The 24,461-nt window shown below is 43.7% G+C and overlaps 1 protein-coding gene across 1 annotated transcript in view; it reads right to left on the bottom strand.

Annotated features, from left to right (window-relative positions):
* cdk14 (cyclin-dependent kinase 14) overlaps positions 1–20,984 on the bottom strand; it is a 122,794-nt gene extending 101,810 nt beyond the window's left edge. Inside the window, exons 1-2 of the mRNA XM_036557962.1 lie at positions 20,466–20,984; positions 12,887–12,918 (exon numbers count right to left, since the gene is read on the bottom strand). Coding sequence (XP_036413855.1) covers positions 12,887–12,918; positions 20,466–20,511 — 78 coding nt within the window. The 5' untranslated portion in view covers positions 20,512–20,984. The remainder of the gene's footprint in view (positions 1–12,886; positions 12,919–20,465) is intronic.
* Between the last annotated feature and the right edge of the window lie 3,477 nt (positions 20,985–24,461).

The following is a 24,461-nucleotide window of genomic DNA, read 5'->3' as shown; positions in this document are numbered from 1 at the left end:
CCGCCCCGTCTGACTGTCTATCTGCCTGTCCGTCTGTTTATCTGTCTGTCTATCTATTTATCTGTTTGTCTACCTATCTGTCTGTCTGTCTGTCAAATTATCCATGTTTGTCTATCTATTTATCTCTGTCTATCTGTCTGTCTGTCTGTCCATCAATCTATCTATCTATCTATCTATCTCTGTCTGTCTCTCCGTCTGACTGTCTATCTGTCTATTTGTCTGTCAGTCTATCTATCTGTCTGCCTATCTATCTGCCTGTCTGTGTGTTCTTCTGTCTGTCTGTGCGTCCGTCTGTTTATCTATCTATCTATCTGTCTATCTGTCTGTCTGTCTATCTGTCTATCAAAAATGTTTTTGCAAATGTTCTGCAGTATCAGCCAGCAGGGGGCAGTGCTACCAATAACTAACACACACAAAAATCCCCCCAAAAATGACCGTAGCCCTAAAGTCTGCCTGCAGAGGATTGTATCGGTCAGCGCGGGCAGTGAGGGAGTTACAGCTGGTCTCTAAGTGGGCCAGAGGGCGTGTCCCCCTCATATACAGGAAATGAGCTCATACTGGCAAGAGTGACATCATTCCTCTGAGACCAATTCACACTCACCCATCCCTGTCCCCATATATAGACCCCTCAAACCCCTCAAACCCCCTGCACCCCTCACAGCCTGGGTCTGTCCAGCCCCCCCGCTGTCTGAACGCTGTCTGAGGAAATAAACTCCTCCATTCCATCTTAGGGCTTACAGATTAATCAGCTACACATCGAAATCAGTTTTAGACGCAATCAGAAGATCTACAGTTTAAACATCACAGCCTACAGCCTTCAAAAGATGGTATAGAACCATGAGCACTCAATGACTCATTCACATGCTTAAACGGTTCTCTGCATGGTCAAACTGTTCTTCAGATCGATGGAGAATGTGTTGTATATGGTTCTATATAGCACCAAAATGGGTTCTGCTATGGATGTCAAGCTTGTAACAATAGAAGAACGTTTTGGTGCTACATAGAACCCATTCTATATAGAACCACATACAACACCTTCTCCATCAATCTAAAGAACCATTTAATCATGCAAATGGTTCCCTGAGTGTTCATAGTTCTATATAGAACCACTGTCTTTACCAAAGAACCCTTGAAGGACCTTTTTTTTTTGAGAGTGTACTAGAACTGACAAAATCAACCTTGTCCACGCTGCGCTGGAGAAAACCGTATTACAGACGTGAGTTGGAGAGTTAAAATCTGAAATAAACTTTTTATTTTTATTTATTCAGCAGCGCTGAATGTGCTTAAATGGAGGACACAGCACTGCTGCTGCGGTCACAGCTGATCTCCACACTCACACAGCAGGGCAGGGACCCACAGCCCGCTGCTCTACATCCCATAATGCTCACTCAGGCTATCATCAGGGGATAAAGCGCTCTGTGTTGGTGTGTGTGGTGAAACACTGTTTATCTGTTTATGGGGCAGATTAGCGCCGGTCACAGCGGGACAGAAATCCTTTATTCCTGCTGCTGATAGAATCAGAATAAACTCCACTGCAGCACAGCAGGCCCGCCAGGGCTGTTTCACAGGTTACACGCCGTCGCGCTTCTTCTGGCCGGTTTCCACCCTACGCCACTGTCCAGTCTGGATCAGGGTTATTACAGCCCACTGAAACTGTCACTCAACCAAAAACTGAAATAAAAACACGAGAACTAAATCAAAACTCTACACCTGCAAAACTAAGGCAGTGTTCACATTTCCAGACTGAAGGGGCACAAATCAGATTTTTTCCCATAATGTGAACAGAGCTGATGTTTTCAGGCCTGTGTGGACACAAAAATCTGACCTTTTCAAATCCAACCCGAGTCACTTTCATATGTGGTTCTGTATCAGATACGCATCAGATCCACGACTGTGCGACGTTAATAAGCTCAGATCAGAACTCGTGTTATTTTTCACTGCGCCTGTCATCATTCAGCGTTACCATGGCAGCAGCACCGAACAGAAGTTAAAGCCTGTAAACGGTGGAAAAGCAGCTCATCTCACCCTTTTGACCTTCGTCTCTAATAATGAAGCTGAGAGCTGATTATACAGACTTCACGTTTCTGTGTTTGTTAATGCAGAAGAGTAAACAGTAGTGTTAAACAGCTGAAAACAGTGGCTGATACTGCTGTGTTCCTAAATTTTAACAAGGTAACCAATCAAAAAAGAGGGTAAAACTGAACTGGAGAGCTCGTGTGGGCTGTACAGGACAGATTTACTCACATTTGTGATTAAAAATGCTCCAAGATGAATATTTATTCACTGGCGTATTTACAGTCCTGGAGATGATCGTCAAAGTAGCCTTCCATCCATATTGGAGGAACTATCAGACGTTCCAGCAGGTCTCATTACTGTAGGTTTTTGAGGGAGGCTAAAACCCAGGGTCCTGTCGCTGCCATTGCCTGTCTACTGTAGTGTTTATTTTATTCTACTCCACTAATGTCACTAAAGTCACTAATATGTGGACCGTGGACCGAGTCCAGTCCCAGACGCTGTCCTATGCAGACCTGGACCTATAAATAATAAACTATGGAGAATTATTTAATTTTGATGGAGTTGTCCTGTTTTAATCGGCGTATCATTTCTAGTCATTACAGTTCCGGTTTAGCGGCCCGGGAGACTCAGAGACCAATCGCACGCGTTGTAAATATCACACGTGACGCTACTCAACCAATCAGATCTGTGCATTACGATGAGCACTGAGACTCGAGTGAGTGAGGCACACACAGGGGAGGGACGAGGCGAGACACAGCAGTCAGAGAAGAAAGTGAGTCAGAGGGAAGTTATTTCACATGACGTGATCTAAAAAGAGAAAACTGACAGTAAATATTGTTGAAATATGACTGAACTGTACTTTATTTGATTTGATATTCAGTTGTCGACTGTATAATGTTGATATACCTACTAGGCTACTCCAGTAAACAGTATATGGCACTGAGTCATGATGTAAGTCAGACATTATGATGTTCTGGACCTTCACTTGAGGACATTTTCTCTAACTGGACCTTATTGAGTTTTAATTAAAGACCCCTGATCTACTCAATTAAATAACTCATTATATTACCAAAAACTAAAACTGGAACTTTTCCAATAACAAAAACAAAACTAAACTGTTAACACACCCTGAAGACCAGCGTGGCCATTGCCATATTAACTGAAATTATTTTAAAATGTATGGGGAAATATTACACATAGAACTGTACCATACAAAAATAAATGGATGTAAATGTATTTGAAAATGTATGAAAATAGTCAAAATCCCGTCTAATGCACTTTTTGGATTGTGTGGATACCTTGACACATCTGGAATACAAATTCATTTTAATTCATATTGTGTGTATACAGTAACGCTCTCATGATCCTATGTGAATATAATGTGCTTTATATCTGTATCTGCTGTGGAATCAGCCTGTAGATCTCACTCTGGTGTGCAGAGAGGATGGAGATGAAGTTCTACCACTCAGACCAAGTTAATGGTTGAAGGACTTCAAAGCGTCCAGCGTTTCACGATCTGGTAAATGTTTAATGTGCATTTGTGAACGCAGGTCCACTGCAGCTGCGCTCTATACGCTGCTTACACGCTTTATTAGCACTAACTGACAAATAAACTCTTTAATTAGATATTATAACATTGATTACATATATTCAATATTATATAAACACCAATATTTTCTGGTAATAAACTTTGTCTCTGGTTTTATCAGCTGTTACTGTAAATGTTCGTTAGCTCCTGCTGGTGTGAGTCCACGACTGTTTCCTCTCTAAATAATGGACACTAAAGCAACTTGCGTGCTTATAGCACCCCCTGCTGGAGAGACTGCAAAATGAGATTTCCAAAGCCACGCCCCCTGCTTTACATATTAACATAAAAATAATGCGTTTTTCGTTATTATAGTGGATTCAGCTTTAGATGCCTTTCGGTTTTGGAAGTATGAACTGATCTAAGCCATCACTAACAATAATGGACTATTAATGTTCCACAATAACCCAGAGTTCTAACAATAAAAGGGGAAAAAAAACTACATACACATATTATTTACATATTATTTAGTATTATTTGGCAAGCTCTTCAAAATTAGATCAGTCCTCCAGTTCTCTCAGTTCTGTTACCCAACACAGTGATTATCATCTTCAGCATCGTCAGCAGTATTATGTTAATTCCAAAGCGTGAATATGTCTAATTTCAGTTTTGGAATTTTTTATTTTGGTGCATCATCACCAGCAGCCCACCGTCCCACCAGCAGAGCCGAGCGGAGCTGAACAGGCCCTCAGCTCGGGCTTATTAAAGCTGATCTGCTTCTGCATTATGTATGACCAGCATGTTGTTCTGCAGTGAAGCTTTGACATTTCCAGAATGTTCTGCATATTTCCACAGTGGAGCGACGGCTGAGAGGAGCCCGCACTGCCCCGCTAACTGCTGGAACATCAGCCAGCAGAAAGGTCAGTCCACTGAGCCTGACCCGGTTCTGACCCACTGTATCAGTGATGGAGCTTCAGCACCAACATGTTCCAGACCCTGCAGTGAGATACAGATACTGTTCTGCCCTTCAGCTTTAGGAAGCTGCTGGAGCAGTGGATCACTTTGAACATAACTTTATTATTAATATTATTATCATTATTATTATTATTATTATTTTATGCTTAAATACTCAATATTTACATGCAGTGAAGCAAACCAAGCACCTCCCTCACCAAACAGTGATCTATACAGTACCATAAGCAGGGTCTAGAACATGGAATAACAGGAACCTTTTTCCTGCAGTTTACAGGTTTTCCATTTAACCAAGCAAAGAACCATTTATGTACCTTTGGTTCTTTGCGATGTCATAGTTCTGCACTCTTAAAAAAGATGGTTCTTCAAGGGTTCTTTAGTCAAGAAAATGGTTCTATATAAAAACAATGAAAACTCAAAGAAGACTTTACATGATTTAAGGGTTCTTCAGACTGATGGAGAATCTGCTGTATATGTTCTGCAAAGGGTTCTATATAGCAGCAAAAAGGGTTCCACTATTGTTACAAGCCAAAGAACCCTTTTTGCTAAGAGTGTATATATAAGCAAAGTATCAGAGAAACAGATGGACTACAGTCTGTAACTGTAGAACTACAAAGTGCACCTATATAGTAAGTGGAGCTGATAAAATGGACAATGAGCATAGAAACAAGGAAGTGGTCATAATGTTATGCCTGATCGGTGAATGATAATATATAACTATATGTAATAGCAACATCAATACTAATAATATAAGAACATATGTTGCTAGAAAACATTATTGTAGAAATAAATGACAGTTTTTGGTACATAAAGCCACACTAATGTTATCAGTGGACAAAGAGGGAAAATAAAACACAGACAGTATTAATAGCCGGATCTGGGCTCTTTAACAGCGCAGGGACTGAGTTAAATGGGAAAGTATTTGAGAGGGTATGAGAGGGTACCCACAAATAACACTAATAAAACTACTGCACACTCGTACATTAGCCTTAAAAGGACAAGACAGGAATGCTGGCACTTTCCTGCTTTTTCTGAGACAGACAGAGACACAGAGAGAGACAGAGAGAGAGAGAGAGAGAGAGAGAGAGAGAGAGAGAGAGAGAGAGAGACCTTTTTTTTTAAATGAAACAGTAGAAGCCATATCGCCCCCTACACTTCCTGTAGTGTATTACAGTCTGTCAGAGTGACTGTGTGGATCATATGAACATTATAGAGGCTTTTTAAATGAAACAGTAGAAGCCATATCGCCCCTACACTTCCTGTAGTGTATTACAGTCTGTCAGAGTGACTGTGTGGATCATATGAACATTATAGAGCTTTTTAAATGAAACAGTAGAAGCCATATCGCCCCCTACACTTCCTGTAGTGTATTACAGTCTGTCAGAGTGACTGTGTGGATCATATGAAACATTATAGAGCTTTTTAAATGAAACAGTAGAAGCCATATCGCCCCCTACACTTCCTGTAGTGTATTACAGTCTGTCAGAGTGACTGTGTGGATCATATGAACATTATAGAGGCTTTTTAAATGAAACAGTAGAAGCCATATCGCCCCCTACACTTCCTGTAGTGTATTACAGTCTGTCAGAGTGACTGTGTGGATCATATGAACATTATAGAGCTTTTTAAATGAAACAGTAGAAGCCATATCGCCCCCTACACTTCCTGTAGTGTATTACTGTCTGTCAGAATAGTCCAGGTTTGTGGAGGTCAGTGAAAGTGAGCTCAGAGCAAACAGCCATGATAAACACAAAATGTTGTATGAAGATGCTGGAATCTACTGTTGGGGTAAAGCAGAGTGTTTTGTTGGTGTTCTTACTCTGGAATGTGATCAGCAACACAGCTACAGTTCACACCACTGCAGAGCCAGAGCTAATACTCTGTGTGTGAAAAAGTATGTGTGCCCCATCACTCAGATGGTCTTCCAGCTTTAAACGTGATTCAGTAATCAGTTCAGAAGGTGGAGGAGGGGGTTAAGCAGCTTATCAGAACACACAGAGAGCAGCACGGAGTGTGTGAAATCACACTTATGATTAAAGTCTCACTCTTACACCAGAAACACACACACACATGCACACACACACACACACACACACATGCGCCCACGCACACACACGCGCACACACACACACACACACTGTGGTAAGTGAACCTCCAGCTGTCTGCTTAAGGCTTCATTCCTTTATTTAACTTCATATTCACACAGCAGCAGCTCAGAGCCTTCTTTGATTCACTGATTCATCACACTGACTCACAGATTCTCCATCACATTGATTTGCCATCAAACTGATTCACTGATTCACTGTCAGACTGATTCACTTGACACCCTGATTCAAAGTCACACTCTGAGCCTTCACTGGTTCATCATCACACTGATTCATAATGACAAGTATACACATCACTGGTTCACCATCACATCACTGGTGTACTGTCACGCGAATTCACATCACTGCTTCACTGTCACACTGATTCAAAAATCACACTGATTCACATCACTGGTTTACCATCAGACTGATTCAAAAATCACACTGATTCACCATCACACTGATTCACATCACTGGTTTACCATCAGACTGATTCAAAAATCACACTGATTCACATCACTGGTTTACCATCAGACTGATTCAAAAATCACACTGATTCACCATCACACTGATTCACATCACTGGTTTACCATCACACTGATTCACATCACTTTTTCACATCACAAGGTCACTGTCACACTGATCCATCTTCACTGGTTCACCATCACATTGATTCCAACCCCTCTCCCTCCATCAGTGACCCCTCAGTGCTAGTGTAACACAACCCTGCTCACTCATCTTACCCAAACACACTCTCTGAACAACAACAAACAGCTGGATGGACACACACACACACACACACACACACACACACACAGTACTGCTGTGGAGGAGTCCTCTGTGACAGTCTCATCACGTCTGGAGCCCATTTCACACTCTGTTATGAGACGACGAGGTGGGAGGAAACAGACGATAGTCTATTAAAGATCATTACTGGATAAACCAGCTGTACGAGCCGAAGAAGCTGCACACATCCGCACCCAGGGGTCCACTCGCCTCACCGAGCCAGCGGATCCTCTAGCCAAAATTAAGAAATTGTGGCCAGAATTATAGAAACAGTACCAGCAGTACGTAACTCAACAAAGGGCTGAGATGACAATACTTATCATTATCATCATAAATTATGTTACAATATACTTCGAGCGTATTGTAGATAATCAGTCCTCAAAAACACTCCCCCACTGCAGCTTTGATCACAAACAGAGCATCATTAGTCCTGTAATTACATTAGGTTCAGTGCAGGATGTGAAATCCTGCATATTAATCACTGTATTCATGTTTTTGAGGGGGATTTTTTGAAACGTGGCACTCTCTGTTATAAAATATATATCGTGACATCACATATCATGAAAAGTTCTTAAAGTACTGTGATATTACATATTCGCTATATCGCCCACCTCTACTTCAGTACCTAAAAAACAGCCAGGTGCTTTTTGCACAGCCTCTCTCTTTATACGAGTCAAACCAGAGAATGACATGAAGGAATCCATGCTTTTCACGATACAGTTATCCAGAATGAGGATCTCTATCATTCCATCCAGCTGACCCGCCTCCACCCTCATCAGGCTTTGATCAGTCAGCCCTGCAGCGCAGTGCTCCTGATGAAACCTGTGATGTGGAATTTTCAGTGCGAATCGATGTAAAACGGTTCACTCATACGAAACTCATCCTAGAGCTGGGCAGTGTGGCAAAAATATAATATCACAATACTTGATGATACACGATCCGTCATAATATTTCAGACATCTGATCAGTTGGAAGCGAGAAAAAAGAATCAGTAGAGCTACATTCAAAACTGAACTGGTACTAACTGAAACGAATTTGGTACTAAGTCCAGGAAAATGGGACAAATTTTGCTCTCTTTATCATGAAACATGCAGTTGGTCAGTGTCTACAAGCACTGAGGATAAACATGAGATGTTCATAAAGGAAAATGTATTGTATTGTGACATCATTTATCACAACACTGTAATACTGCTGAGCCCTAACTGATCCACCATGGACATACAGTTAAAAGGCTGGGCAGAAACTCCTGTGTTAGCTCCTGTGTGTTTAAGCCCCGCCTCCAGATGATCCAGCGTTCTCTGACTTGTCAGCTCGCCCGCTCTGCTCTGATTGGTCAGCCTCGAAGGCGGTTCTGCCCCTCCATGTTCCGCCCCTGTCCTGCAGTCTGCAGACAGACCCTGTTAACTCCACTGTGGCTGTTTCTCCAGTGGCGTCGGTTCTGCCGGATCAGTTTGATCCAGAGTGGATCCTGAAAGTCCGGTCAGCGTCTTCTCCACACGCTACAGCACTGAACACACTCTTCCCGCTCTAGTAGCCGCTGTGTGAGGGGGACGAGCTCGCCAGTAGGTGGGCAGTAAGGACTGTGTTACGAGATGATGTCATCCTCTAACAAAGGAAAAGGGCTGGAATTCCAACGAGGCGTTTCAGGCAGCTGAGAAAAGTGGGTTCTGTGGGAGAGAGTCTCTCCCTCCGGAGGGAACGCTGAGCTCTGGGACTTTGGGACGTTTACATTACTGTATCTGACCTCTGACCCATCCACACTTTACAGAATAAAATAACAGGGGTGGAAATATTTTGGTTTCTTTTCATTTCATTCTTTATAGCACTGTAAACAGTCCAGCCTACTGGGCCTCCTTTCCATCAGGTTTGCTTGGTAACGTTGACGTTCATTCATTAAAACGATGAAGTAAAACATGTAGGCAGAAATATTTATGCTCAAAAGTTTGACATCGTAACAACAACAGAACCCTTCCTGGTGCTGTAGAGAACCATTTTCAAAAAGGTGCTATATAAAACCACGACACGTTCTCCATCAGTCTGACGAATGATTTCTCCGTGCAAAGAACCATTTAATCATGAACGTTACTCATGGTTCTAATTAGAACCATTCACCATCCACTTTACTAAAAAACTTTAAGGAGGTGCGTCAACAAAAAACAACTTTTCACTGCATTTCTTCATCAAACTTTTCACCTCATCCACCATAAAAAACATTCCTTTGCAATATTTTGGCTCTTTTTCAAATTTCAGTTTTTTCCATCCATTTTTTAAAACGTGTAGAACATGAATTAGAACCATCATAAGTCGTATCGTATCGTTACGGCATTTAAGGCCTGAACTGAAGGCCCCGCTCCGACCGGCACTTCTGGGAAGAATGAATTTAAAGCGATTATTAACAGATTTTTGCACAGAATTCAAAGCAGCGCTAATTTGATATAAACATTCTTTCCTTTCACCACTGAACATCAGTCTAAAGCTGCCCCGCTGGTGAACGCAGGCGCCGCGGGAGCCGCTTTACATCAGATCAGAGTGAACTTTATCACATTCAGCATCGATGAGCCGGATTATGATGGAGCATATTATAATATCACCATCCGTCTCCCAGAGAAACGCCCTGCCGAGACGCGTCTGCGCCGAAACAGAGACACGACGATCTCTTCTCCTCCTCCAACATGAGAGGAAGCAGGCGAGAGACGATCCTCCGGCTGTGCGGAATAACCTGGGAATGATGAAGGAGGGAGTTTATTGAATTAATTCCAGCCTCTGACACCAAACTAATGACGGAGGAAAGAGCGGCCGACGCTAATTCAGCTGAGAATTCATAATGAGAGAGAGAGAGATTTATTCAGGAGTAAAACAGTGTCTGTACTGACTCGATCACACCAGAGTCTGGACTGTCTGATTAAGGTATTTACGCAGGTTCACGCCGGAACCGTGAGTCGTGCTGTGGTTCTGTATCTGAGCTCTGTGATACCGTGTGTATTATAACAGCGTCCGATCGGGTCAGTAAAAGGATCCGTCCGTACGGACTGTGATGGAGCTCCTCACTCCGACACGCTGAGGATCCTCTAACGGAACCTCGGTTCTCCAGTAACCGGCTGAGCGCAGGAGTAACATTAACAAAAACACTGTCTGATCAGAAAATCAGCTTTTTATCAGACGCTACTGTTTTTGATTTGTTTGGTTTTTAAGTTTTGGTATGGTTTAATATCTTTGGTATTTTTGTTAGTTTTAGGTATTTTAGGTATTTTTGGGGTTTTTTTGTGTGGTTTGGTAGTTTTTGGTAAGTGCTTCAGTTTTTGCTGTCGTTTTAGTAGTTTTTGCCGCCATGTTGGTAGTTTGTGGTATAGTTTGGTCATTTTTGCTGCAGTTTTGGTAGTTTTTGGTATATTCCATGAATTTTTGCTGCCATGTTGATAGTTTGTTGTAACATTTAGTAGTTTTTGCTGAAGTTGTGTTAGTTTTGCTGCCGTGTTGGTAGTTTGTGGTACGGTTTAGCAGTTTTTGCTGAAGTTGTGTTAGTTTTGGTGTTAGTGTGGTAGTTTGTTTTAATATACTGCATGTTTACATTTATACGCATCTCCCTGATGACTGAGCTTTCTGATGCTGTGTTGGGGGTGTTTTCCTCAGAGAACGAAGGCCAAATGAAATGTGATATTTCAGATATTACTGGGTTGAAGAGAATTCTCTCTCTTAAGGCTACAGAATCATTTCAGTGACCAACTCCCACACTTTCACCACACTGACCACTACAACGGTCAGAGAGACACCACATGTGCACTGCCCTGCTCCACAGACCAGCCTGCAGGCAAACATTACACACACACAACGAGCCCTTCTGTTACACTATTACTACCAGTCTCTCTCTCTCTCTCTTCCAGTTCTTTTTTCCCTTCTTTCTCTCTCTCACATTTCTCTCTTCTTTTTGCCCGTCTGTCTCTCTCCTTCCCTCTCTCTCCTTTCTCCCTCTCTCCCTTCCCCTTTTCTCTCAGTCTCTCTCTCTCTCTCTCTCTTCCAGTTCTTTTCTCCCTTCCTTCTTTCTCTCGTGTTTCTCTCTTCTTCTTCCCTGTCTCTCTCCCTCTCTCCCTTTCTCCCTCCCCCTTCTCTCTCTCTCTCTTTCTCCCAGTTCCTCTCTCCCTTCTTTCTCTCTCTCCCATTACTCTCTCTTCCTCCCCATTCTCTCTCCCTCTCTCACTGTCTCTCTCTCTCTCAGTGTGTAGAGGTCAGATGTTTGCTGCTCTCTCAGAGACGCTCCGCTCTGAAACAGGAAACGGCTCTTTTCCTTTTCAGATTCTTCACATTTTTCTCCGCTGGGTAACACACACACACACACACACACACACACACACACACACACACACACACACACACAGATGAGGCTGGTGGTCCCACTCAGCACACTCCAGTTCACGTCGATTCAGCTCAGTTCCACCAGGTGTGGGAACCAACACCACACACACTGCACTGAAACGATAGTTCAGCAACAAAATCTCATTCTCCCAAGCCCCCCCCCCAACACTCCCAAACCCTTCCAGAATTGATCACAGTGGTGGTGATAGGAACCAGACGTCCACCTCTAAAAGCTCCCTCACAGAAAGTTCCTACATGAAATGGTCATGAATTCACTGCCTGATGACTGAGACACTGTTTTATGATAGTTTAGAGAACTTAAACTCCATTCATGGTGGAGGGATACATGCAGGGCGCTGTGAGGCAAAATAGTCCCCAAAGAAAACTTATTATTTCAGATTTTCCACTATTTTCCATCATCAACATTCCATATAAACTGTAGTCATGGCGACCCCTGGTTCCTATCACCACCACTGTATAGACATCTGAACCGTTTCACACCAAACCACTCTGAATCTCTCTGTTTACATCTCACACACTGAATTATGGGGGAATTTTGGATGATTTGGTGGGATTCAACATTTAAGGCTGATGCGTACCTCATGATATCTCATGAATGTGACTACTATATTCAGGCTCTGTTCAAATTTTAGGAACTTTCACAAACCACTCAATCAATTCACTGTTGGCATGGCAACAACTAAGAAGATGCATCATCTTTTAATTAATTTACTTATTTATACTCAAATCATTTTTACTCAACAACTCAAAAACATAAAACAATCTGTGCTGCATCCAGTTTCAGTTTTGGTGTAAAAAACGTGAACGATTTCTAAATATTTTGCATTTTCATGCCATTTATTCACAATAATTCACAGTAATTCCCCTTTGTTGGACTACATGAATACAATGATTCATCAAAACACCCACAGAAACTCATCTGGAGCTGTGATTGGTCTCATTGGATGCTCATTTGCATATTACAACCATCTGTGACATCAGTGTTCCAAAGACCTGCATCACAATAATGGTTAACATACACTGGACGGTGTCGTTTCACTGAGTCTGACGCTTTAACGCGCCTCCGGCTCCAACCGCCGACTCCAACCGCCTCTGACCATGCTCACAAAAACACGCCTGTGTTTCCACTTACCTCATCAAAACCGCTGTCCTCCTTCTTGAACGCTGCAAAGGAAAAAAGAGAGATCAGTTCCTCATTTACAGACTACTGACCCAGCAGCTGAAGAACGGCCAAGCGCTCAGTAATCAACTTTCTGCTGAGCTTAAAGGGCCAGAACCACTGAAAACTCCATCCAACTCACATTTTTAAAATATAATAGAGTTTGATGTAGTTTTTCAACTCCAAAAGTTTTAAAACAGTCCATACACACACATGGAGACAAAGCAGCAAAAACAAGCTTGGAATTTATCATGTTTGTGATGTAACAGCCATGAACACATTTACACACATTTACATTCGCTGTGCTTTGTGAATGATTCACCTCCAAGACGCGACAGAAGCCGAGAGACGAGAGACACACAGACCTCTAATTCAGTGTTTAACTCCAGGTTTGGAGCCGCTGCACTGTACAGTTTAGTGTCTCTCTCTGCTGTTCACCTCTTTCAGCTCAAGAAGGGATTAATCAGCTAATAATATCAGGTATTTTAACCAGGAAACCACAGTTATGCAGTGCAGGGGTTTCAGGACTGGAGCTGAACTCTGAACTAACTGCACCAGCAAACTTACAGAATCACGTCTGTCGAAACACGACGTCGTTTTCAGACCCACGACATTCAGTCTGATATTTAACGTTTATGTTTCTCCATTCAAACGTCATTTAAATCAGAAACAGAGAGTGAAGTTATACCGGCGGTCTGCAGCTCCGCTAGGGGGCGACTGTTCATCTCTCGGCTGATAACATCAGCTAAAGTTCTCTAAAGGCCAGCATTGATCACATCTGTGTTAATCAGCTGATGTCGTTACCCTCCTTTGATGACCCTGGGATTCAGCCTACAGCATTTTTAGCCCCTCCTATTCACTCTGTAGGAGTGTCAAAGCCTGGGCTGTGCAGCCAATCAGAACAGAGCTCATTTACATATACACTTGTATGCAAACATTTGGTCCAATTACATGCTTTGTTGATTTTCTAAGTGAAAATAAGTCAACACATTTTCACAGAGACACCCAAATGTGGCTAAAATTTCAGTGCAGTTCCTATTCATGTGCTGCGTTTAACCTACACTATATGGACAAAAGTATTAGGGACACCTCCACATCACACCCACAGGAGCTTTTATGAATCCCATTCTAAATCCAGAGGCATTAATATGGAGCTGGTCCCCCTTTGCAGCTCTAACAGCTTCCACTCTTCTGGGAAGCTTCTACAGGATGTTGGAGAGAGTCTGTGGGAATTTCTGCCCATTCATCCAGAAGAGCATCTGTGAGGTCAGACACTGATGTTGGACGAGAGGGCCTGACTCACAATCTCCGCTCTAGTTCATCCCAAAGGTGTGTGATGGGGTTGAGGTCAGGGCTCTGTGAGGGTCAGTCAAGTTCTTCCACACCAAACTCACCCAGTCAGGCCTTTATGGAGCTGCTTTGGTCACTGGGGCTCAGTCATGCTGGAACAGGAAAGGTTCTTCCCCAAACTGTTCCACAAAGTTGGAAGTGTTCAATTGTCCAAAATGTCTTGTTCTGCTGAAGCATTAAGATTCCCCTTCACTGGAACTAAGGGTTCTAGACCAACCCCTGAAAAACAGCCCCATATCATCATCCCCCCTCCACTAAACTCTACAGCTGCACAGTGCAGTCAGGCAGGTAACGTTCTCCTGGCATTCACCAAACCCAGACTCGTCCATCAGACTGACCGATAGAGAAGGTTGGTCACTCCACAGAACACGGTTCCACTGCTCCAGAGTCCAGTGGCGGCGCTTTACTCCACTCCAGCTGACGCTCTGCATTGTGCTTGGTGATGTAAGGCTTCATGCAGCTGCTCAGCCATGGAAACCCTGCCGTGAAGCTCCCGGTGCAGTTCCTGTGCTGATGTTGATCCAGAGGAGGTTTGAACTCTGCAGTTATTGATCAGAGCGTTGGGGTCTTTTATGCTCTATTCGAACATCTTTACGTGGTCAGACTCTTCGTGGCTGAGCTGCTGTGGTTCCTAAACGCTTCCACTCTTCAATAATACACTCACAGCTGATCGTGGAAAATCTAGGAGGGAAGAACCTTCGCGAACTGACTTGTTGAAATGGTTATTACAGAACCACGCTGGAACCCACTGAGCTCTTTAGACCCTCTCTTTCACTGATGTGTGTAAAGTCAGGCTGCAGGGCTGGGAGCTTGATTTTATACACCTGTGGTAACGAGACTGAATGAAACTCCTGAATTCAGTGATTAAGAGGTGTGTCCCAATACTTTTGTCCATATTGCTGCTGTCAGAACAAAACCTCGTGTCTCCATTTTTGTTGTTTTTCAGTTTTTGACATAGTTTGAAAATGCCTGTTGCTCTTCACATAGAACGTAAAGTTCATGATAAATGGACAAAAGAAAAAAAAGTCTGGTTCCGTTGACTTACAGTAAAAGTAAAGTATGTTTTTTGCTTCCAACAGCAGTGATATAGTGTATTTGGACATATGGAGCATTACAGGAGCTCAGGAGGGAAGAAATATGTAAGATACAGGCCCTTTAATCACATCCGTCCACTCCGGAGCCGTTAGGAAGCTCTGAATGTGACCGAGCCGAACCTGGCTGGACGAAAGGAAAATACCACACGCAACACAAACTACTGGACTCCTGTTCACATCCAATTACAGCCTCCTGATAACGATGCCGGTCAGCAGCACATTCCTCATCTCACGCTTTCATCTGCACGCGTCATTTAATTACAACACAATCATGAAAACAATCAGCGGCTAAAGCCAAAACAGCTGCAGTGCTGAAAACCACCCTCCGTCTGTCCGTCTGTCCGTCTGTCCGTCTCTGAGGAGCGGCTTTCTTTCAGCTAATTTACAAAATGATTTATTCATCTCTGTTATTGTTCTGAGCTGGAGAGCAGTTACAGTCACTGAGCCACACAACGACTCACACAGTGGAGCTGTTACACCTTTAAATTCCTCCACTCACAACAGACGCCACACAAACGAGCTCATTTCAGCTGAACGGCCACAAAGCTCATTCTGACAGAGGCTTTAAAGGGACACTCCAGCCAAAACTCAAATCTAACCGCTGATAGGTCTGCTGTTAACGTGGCTGCTGTCCTCTTACCGCCTCACAGGAGCCTCTACACGGAGAGATTCAGGGCCACGGCCGAGGAAAACCCCCTTCTGATGATGCATCCTGAAGGTGGGAGGGGCTTATAAAATCTAGAAAGAAACTGCTTTGAAAGGCCTGTTTTTATTCCTTCACTGCAAATATCCGTTCATTAACTAAATGAATATGCAAATTAGTCTGTGTCCCAGCAGAGTAAAGTGGGTGGAGCTTATGCTATGAAAACACCCACTGCTCAAACGACTGGGCTTTTTTTCCTTTAGAGTTTATAAACAGCTGTTGTGATTTTGGGGCAGCGCAGCAGGAGCTGAAACAGTTCTACTGGAGAACCTTTATTCATCTGAGTCAAATCAACCTGTTTAGAACAAAATTAGAGCTCTGTAGAACACAGAGCCCCAGGAACACAGGGCCCCTGCAAACACAGGACCCCAAAAACAAGGGCCCCTGCAAACACAGGGCCCTGGGAAAAAAGGGCCCCCCTGAACACAGGGCCCTGGCAACAAAGGGCCCCCCTGAACACAGGGCCCTGGCAACAAAGGGCCCCCCTGAACACAGGGCCCAGGCAACAAAGGGCCCCCCTGAACACAGGGCCCAGGCAACAAAGGGCCCCCCTGAACACAGGGCCCAGGCAACAAAGGGTTTCCCACAAACACATGGCCTCAGGAACTAAGGGCCCCCATCAACACAGGGCCTCAAGAACAAAGGGCCCCTACAAACTCAGGGCCCCAGGAACACAGGATTTTCATTATCCCAGGGCCCCAAGAACAAGGGCCCATACAAACACAGTGTCTACATCAGAAAACACTATAGCTACAATAATGCTAATTTCTGTTAGCCTGTCTATGGGTTTTTAGTGTTATCCTAGCACCAAGCTAACGACGGTGCATGTTCACTTTCCCACTTCGGCTTTATATATTAGTTTACTTGAACACAGGAGGAGTTCGGCTCTCTGGACGCTCAGACAATCACACCCACTCCACCCATCTGCGTCGCAGTGCCCACTCTGCCTCCCAAAGTGGGAAAACTGTATTTTTGGACAAACTACCTCTTTAATCCTGAAGAAAGTCTGCAGGACACCCAAAACTTTTCGATGACCCCTCAGCTGGTCCACATTAACTATGTTTACATGCACATCAGCAGCTCAACGTTAGTGTAAGACAGTCTGAGCTGTGATGATGTAAACAGTCCGACTGCCCTGTCTCAGTCAGTCTGAGATCTGCCTGATTAAAGTGGGCAGTGCAGGCCGATACTGGCCGTTCGAGACTGATCTGGACTTGTAAACACTTGTGATCGCTCTGCTGACTCGTCTGCAGCATTTCGTGGCGTTTCCAGCAGAAGCAGCCGTGTGATGACAGCTTTCTGACACCACAAGAAACAGAAGCCACAGAAGCTGAAAGCGTTCTCACTTTCAGAGAGGAAGAAAAACGTCCCTCATGTTGAACATCGCGCCAGAAACAGACACGATAAAGCAACACTGATGAAATTTCATATTTGTCAATGCATTTCAATATAAATGTCTATAACAGGGTTGCTTTTCTGAGCATGTCAGTATTTAAGAAACACTGACTGACTACATGTTTCATCACTAAGTGAGCACAATTAGGCCTGTTTAATTAGATTTAGCCCAGTGCAGTTTGAAACACAATCAATTAAAAAACTACAGTTGGAGGTTTATTATTATTATTATTATTATTATTATCATCCATCCATCCATCATCTAAACCGCTTATCCTTCTGGGTCGCGGTGAGGGTGCTGGAGCCTATCCCAGCTGTCATTGGGCGGAAGGCTGGATACACCCTGGACAGGTCGCCAGTCCATCACAGGGCAGACAGACAGACAGACAGACATACACAGTCACACCTAGGGGCAATTTAGCCTGTCCAATCAGCCTGACTGCATGTTTTTGGACTGTGGGAGGAAACCGGAGTTATTATTATTATTATGATTATGATTATTATAATCCTTATTATTAGTATTTTATATGTGGAACTACATGTTTTATAAACTACAGATTTAATAAGTTTGTCTGTTCAAACCTACTAAATCTCAGAAAAACTAAACGTAACATAATGTAATCATGAAAACGTCTCAATGTATTGTAACATAATATTTTTGCCATATCGCCCCTAACATGTATGTATGTACACACACACACACACACACACACACACACACACACACACACACACACACCAGCCTCATTGCTCAAATCTGATGTTTCACTCAGATCTGATCTCTCTAACATGATGGTTCACTCGTTTAGGTAAGAGACTCAGATCTGTCCTTAATGTGAACCGGCGCCCTGAAACGACAAACAGCAAACTGACCAGCTGAGTCTTCACTGTGAACATAATCAGCTCTGATTGGCTCTCAGCTTCACTATTAGAGGTGAAGGTGAAAAAGGTGAGATGAGCTGCTTTTCCACCGTTTACAGGCTTTATCCTCTGTTCAGCGCTGTAACGCTGAATGATGGAGAACGCGCAGTGGAAGAAACATGAATTCTGATCTGAGCTCCTCATTATGGTCACACAGCCACAAATACCATATATGAAAGTGGATCTGGTCGGATTTGAAACGATCAGATTTGTGTGTCCACACAGCTCTGAAAACATCAGATCTGAGTCACATTGCAGGGAGAAATCAGATTTGTGCCACTTCAGCCTGGTAATGTGAACACAGCCTAACGACATGGACGCCTCAGAGAAGACAGCAGGTGAGGAGCCTGGTGATTTCAGGGTCCTTATCTCTGGTTTCCTGAAGGCTACAAACTCCATCCAGCTCAATAGAAAGGGTGCATCCCACTCTGCCCACCGGTGGAGTTGTGCTCCCTTCTATCATTTCTCCACTGATCTACAGAGCTTCAAAGATCAGACCTCCGGTTTCCCAAAGACTACAATCAAAAGTCACGTGTGATTGGAAATCTCTCTGGCTCTCCGGACCTCCACCGCAGACGAGCGCCTCGGCACCGCCGGCTAGGGCGCACCTCACAAAATCACGAGAGAACGTGCTGTAGATGGTTCTACATAGAGCCTTTTAGAAAAGGGTTCTATATAGCACCAAAAAGAGTTCTTCTACTGTGACAAGCCTGACATCGTAACAGCAGAAGTTCCCTTTTGCTATACAGAACCTTTTCAAACAGGCTCTAAATAGCACCACGTACAGCACATTCTCCATCAGTCTGAAGAACCCTTTCATGATGCAAAGGGTTCTTTGAGTGTTCATGGTTCTATATAGAACCAATTTCTTTACTAAAGAAACAAATTCCTTGTTTGTCTTGTACTCTGCTAATAAAGATTCCGATCTGAAGTGGTGAGTGAACGGTCAGTGCTGTGATGCAGCTCTGTTGTCCAGCGCAGGTCCAGGAGGTCACAGCAGAGCTGCAGAGCGTAAACGTGCAGCCTTTGAATGCAAAACCGTAATACATAAATATCTAAAGCCATTCAAAGCTGCACAGCTGAGTATGTTTAATGTAAAACTGCACAACAACAACAACAAACAAACAACAAAGACAACAACAAAGCAAAGCCGCAGAGTAAAGCTCTGCCCTCCAGCTCTGCTCCTGACCTGCAGCCCTCACCATCAGCCCAAATCCAGCCCACCTGACCAGCAATCAATACTTCTTGAACGGATCAGCCGCGGTGGATAAGGAACGAAGATAAAGTCTGGACAAGGTTCAGCAGAAGGACGGCTGATGACCACTGGGGTTAAGCAAATGTAAATGATAAACTGTAAAAGCTGAAGTGGCTGCAGGTTTTCACTCCAACAGATCTGAGCACAGCTGATTCCACTCGTTCAATCAGCTGGTCTCAGTCTGACTGAGCTGATCACGGGTTCTCCTGGTTCTCCTGGTTCTCCTGCTCGGCTGAAATGAAAAAATGCAGCTACACCAACACTCTGTGGATAAGACTGGACACCCCGGTCCGAAACACAGCCACAACATGCAGATTCAGAAAAAGCTGTGAAATGTTTAACATAATGCAGAACTGCGAACTATAAAAACACAACCTGTATAGAACCACAGGAAGAGCAGCACAACAGAGCAAAACCGCCAAACCGCCACGCAGAAAATCAGAGCCAGACGATGCAGAGCTGCACATCTGGACATTCGGGGAAACTGAAAAGCACCGCACAGCTGGAAAACGAAACAACGAGAGACGCAAAGTGTTTAACTCGAGACTGAGTCCACGCGAGCGGCTAATGAGGCTCGTGCTCCTCCTCATCCTCACCAGAGAGACCAGAGAGCGCTTTCCTTTCCTCGCGCTCGCGGCGGTCTTCAATGCAAAGCTGAAGTTGTTCGAATTTTCCGTTCCACCTTAAATAGTGCAGCTGTTCCGTTGGCTGCTCAGCCGCCAGAGTGTAACAGCTGCACCATTTAAGGTGGAACGGAAAATTGGAAGAAGCTGAGTTGAGCTCCATTGTGGAGTTGCTGTAGTTTAGTGTGTGTGTGTGTGCGCTCGCGCTCACCGATGCGGCTGAAGCTGTCCGACAAAGTTCTCCGGAGCTTCTTCATCCTGCTCGGTCTCTCCGGGATCTCCTGTCTGTCTGTCTGTCTGTCTGTCTGTGTGGTCAAATCCAGCTGAAGAAGAAGAAGAAGTGACCGCTGCCGTCCACAGCCGGACTCCTCATCCTCCTACTGCCCTCACATCACACATCCGGGCAATGACCAGCGCTGAGGGATCAGAATGAGACAATTATTAAAACATATTCAGATTAAACCTCGGAGCAGCAGCACCGCTCCTCCTGCTCCTCCTGCTCCTCCTCCTCCTCTCTTTCTCTTTCTTTCTCTCTGCCGCTCCGTGCTGCTGCTCGCGCTGCGCTCTGATTGGCCGCAGCGGAGGAAACGTGTTCTGAATAAGCTCCGCCCATAGGCAGGAGAAACGGAGGCTGTGATTAGTAGATTCAGCTGTCAATCATTAGGACACACCCGCTTGTGATGTAGAAGAGGTTTATAGTAAAATAAGATATAATAATAATAATAATAATAATAATAATAATATTGCCCTGCGATGGACTGGCGACCTGTCCAGGGTGTATCCTGCCTTCTGCCCGATGACAGCTGGGATAGGCTCCAGCACCCCACCGTGACCCAGAAGGATAAGTGGTTTAGATGATGTATGTATAATAATAATAATAATAATAATAGTTTATTTGTTTTTGAAATTGTAATAATGTTTACATGTAACACACTTCAAAAAGATGGTTCTTCAGGGGTTCTTTAGTAAAAGCGATGGGTCTGAGTGCTACATAGAACCATTTGCATGTTCACATTCTCTGCATGGTCAAATGGCTCTTCTGATGGATTAAGAATGTGTTGTATATTGTTCTAGATATTGTGTTCTATATGGTTCTATATATTCTGTTGTATATGGTTCTATAAAGAACCTTTTTGAAAATGTATACCCCCAAAAAGGGTTCTTCTATTGTTACAATGTCAATCCTTTTTGGTGCTATATAGAACCATATACAACACGTTCTCCATCAATCAGAAGAACTATTTCACCATGCAGAGAACCATTTACACATGCCACTCTAAACAGAACCATCACCTTCACTAAAGAACCCTTGAAGAACCATCTTTTTTAAGCGTGTAGATTAGAGTTCATTCCGGTTCTTCACAGAGAGATGGTTCTTCAGTGTGAGGGACTCCTGGGCTCCAGCACAGAGAAGAGCCTGGACGCTCGTGTTCTGTGCATGTTGAAGCTCGAAGGCCTCGAGGTACGGATCGAGCTTGGCCCACTGCTCTCAGGGGAGGAGGGGCTGGTCCAGTTTTGGGTTGTAGGTGAGAATCAGGGTTTTAGATCTGTCTCTGATGCAGCTGCAGGGAACGCAGAGGTGGAGCGACTGGATCACTTTCTGGATCAGTTGAAGAACCTGATGGTCAACATTAGAAGACCAGTGAGCAGCAGTAGGTCAGCCTTCAGATGATGAGGCACCAAAGATATTATCACATTGATCGAGACATACACCCCGTCCATACTAACACCCTATCCATACTAACACCCCGTCCATACTAACACCCTATCCATACTAACACCCCGTCCATACTAACACCCCGTCCATACTAACACCCCATCCATACTAACACCCTATCCATACTAACACCCCGTCCATACTAACACCCCATCCATACTAACACCCTATCCATACTAACACCCCATCCATACTAACACCCCATCCATACTAACACCCCATCCATGCTAACACCCTATCCATACTAACACCCCATCCATACTAACACCCCATCCATACTAACACCCCATCCATACTAAAACCCTATCCATACTAACACCCCGTCCATACTAACACCCCATCCATACTAACACCCTATCCATACTAACACTCTGTCCATACTAACACCCCATCCATACTAAAACCCTATCCATACTAACACCCTGCCCATACTAACACCCTATCCATACTAACACCCTGCCCATACTAACACCCCATCCATACTAACACTCTATCCATACTAACACCCTATCCATACTAATTTGATCCATACTAAAACCCTATCCATACTAACACCCCATCCATACTAACACCCTATCCATACTAACATTATCTATACTAAAACCCTATCCATACTAACATTATCTATACTAAAACTCTATCCATACTAACATTATCCATACTAACACCATCTATAGCAACATTCTGTCTATACTAACACCATCAATACTAACACTATCAATACTAACACCTTATCCACACCCTATCAATACTAAAGCCCTATCCATACTAACGCTCTAACCATACTAACACCATCCATACTAACACTATCTATACTAACACTCTATCCATACTAATTAGACCTACTTGCTGTGTCTTTTTATCAGCTTACAAATGTAAAAATCACTTATAGTAAAGTTAAGAATCCAGTCTGACAATATTTACCAACAAAATGACCGAAATCGAAGGGGCAACCCTTACAACAAATATGAAAATGTCATCTATAAATATGATGGTCACTTCATAATCAGACTTTTACCACCAGACCCCCCACCGTGATTGGAGCCCCGGTCTGAAGGAGGCTGTGGGGCGTGTTTGGAGCTCAGGCTGGAACGTTAGAGGCTCAGTGGAGCTCTGAGCCGCGTCTGGAGGAAGAATCTGTTTTTCCAGAACGCAGTAACATAAACTGAAGAGCACTGAGGGTCTAATTACTGCCCCCCACCGCTGTCACTGTTAGACAACGCAGCACTTTAACAACACTCACACTGCTAAACACAGCCTCGCTCGCCCGCCTCTCCTCATCCCTGACAGCAGCTGGGAGCTTCAGTCCTCTACAGAAGTTTGTTTAAACTTTCCAGATGTGGTTCTTCACCGTGTAAAGGCAGAGGCAGCAAACGACGACTCGGACTAATGAGGCATTTATCTTCAATAATGTTGAAGGAATATTTAGATGGAAATGTGCATTAATTACAAAACTGGACTCTGGTCTTCACACGTGAGCAAGCAAGTAAACATTTATAAATGTGTGTTTAAATGCTGTGTGTTCATTGGCTGTCTTTTTGGAGGGGTGTGAATAGTTTTTCACAGCAGCGGGCTCTTGCTCTTCCCTTTCACCCCTCATTGCTCAATAGCAGCTCAACAAACTTTTACAGGGGGAACTGCAGAATAAGGCCATTACAACTCTGAGCACACAGGGTTTTATCTAAACTGGGACTGAAATGGTGTTAGTATGGATAGTGTTAGTATGGATAGTGTTAGTATGGATAGAGTGTTAGTATGGATAGAGTGTTAGTATGGATAGAGTGTTAGTATGGATAGAGTGTTAGTAGGAATGGTGTAAGTATGTATAGTGTTATTATAGATAATGTTAGTATGTATGGTGTTAGCATGAACAGTTGGTTAGTATGGATAGCGTTAGTATGGATGTTGTGTTAGTATAGATGGTGTTAGTATGGACAGTGTTAGTGTGGATGGTGTTAGTATGGACAGTGTTAGTATAGATGGTGTTAGTATGGACAGTGTTAGTATAGATGGTGTTAGTATGGACAGTGTTAGTATAGATGGTGTTAGTATGGACAGTGTTAGTGTGGATGGTGTTAGTATGGACAGTGTTAGTGTGGATGGTGTTAGTATGGACAGCGTTAGTATGGATAGCGTTAGTATGGACGGTGTTAGTATGGACGGTGTTAGTATGGACGGTGTTAGTATGGATAGCGTTAGTATGGACGCTGTTAGTATGGATAGCATTAGTATGGACGGTGTTAGTATGGACGGTGTTAGTATGGACAGCGTTAGTATGGACGGTGTTAGTATGGACGGCGTTAGTATGGACGGCGTTAGTATGGACGGCGTTAGTATGGATAGCGTTAGTATGGACGGTGTTAGTATGGATAGCGTTAGTATGGACGGTGTTAGTATGGACGGCATTAGTATGGACGGTGTTAGTATGGACGGTGTTAGTATGGACGGTGTTAGTATGGATAGCGTTAGTATGGACAGCGTTAGTATGGA

The sequence above is a fragment of the Colossoma macropomum genome, unplaced genomic scaffold, assembly GCF_904425465.1.
Source record: "Colossoma macropomum unplaced genomic scaffold, Colossoma_macropomum, whole genome shotgun sequence".
Classification (NCBI taxonomy): Eukaryota; Metazoa; Chordata; class Actinopteri; order Characiformes; family Serrasalmidae; genus Colossoma; species Colossoma macropomum.
Note: the sequence above shows the minus strand (reverse complement) of the source record. Positions and strands in the feature narration are given on the sequence as shown.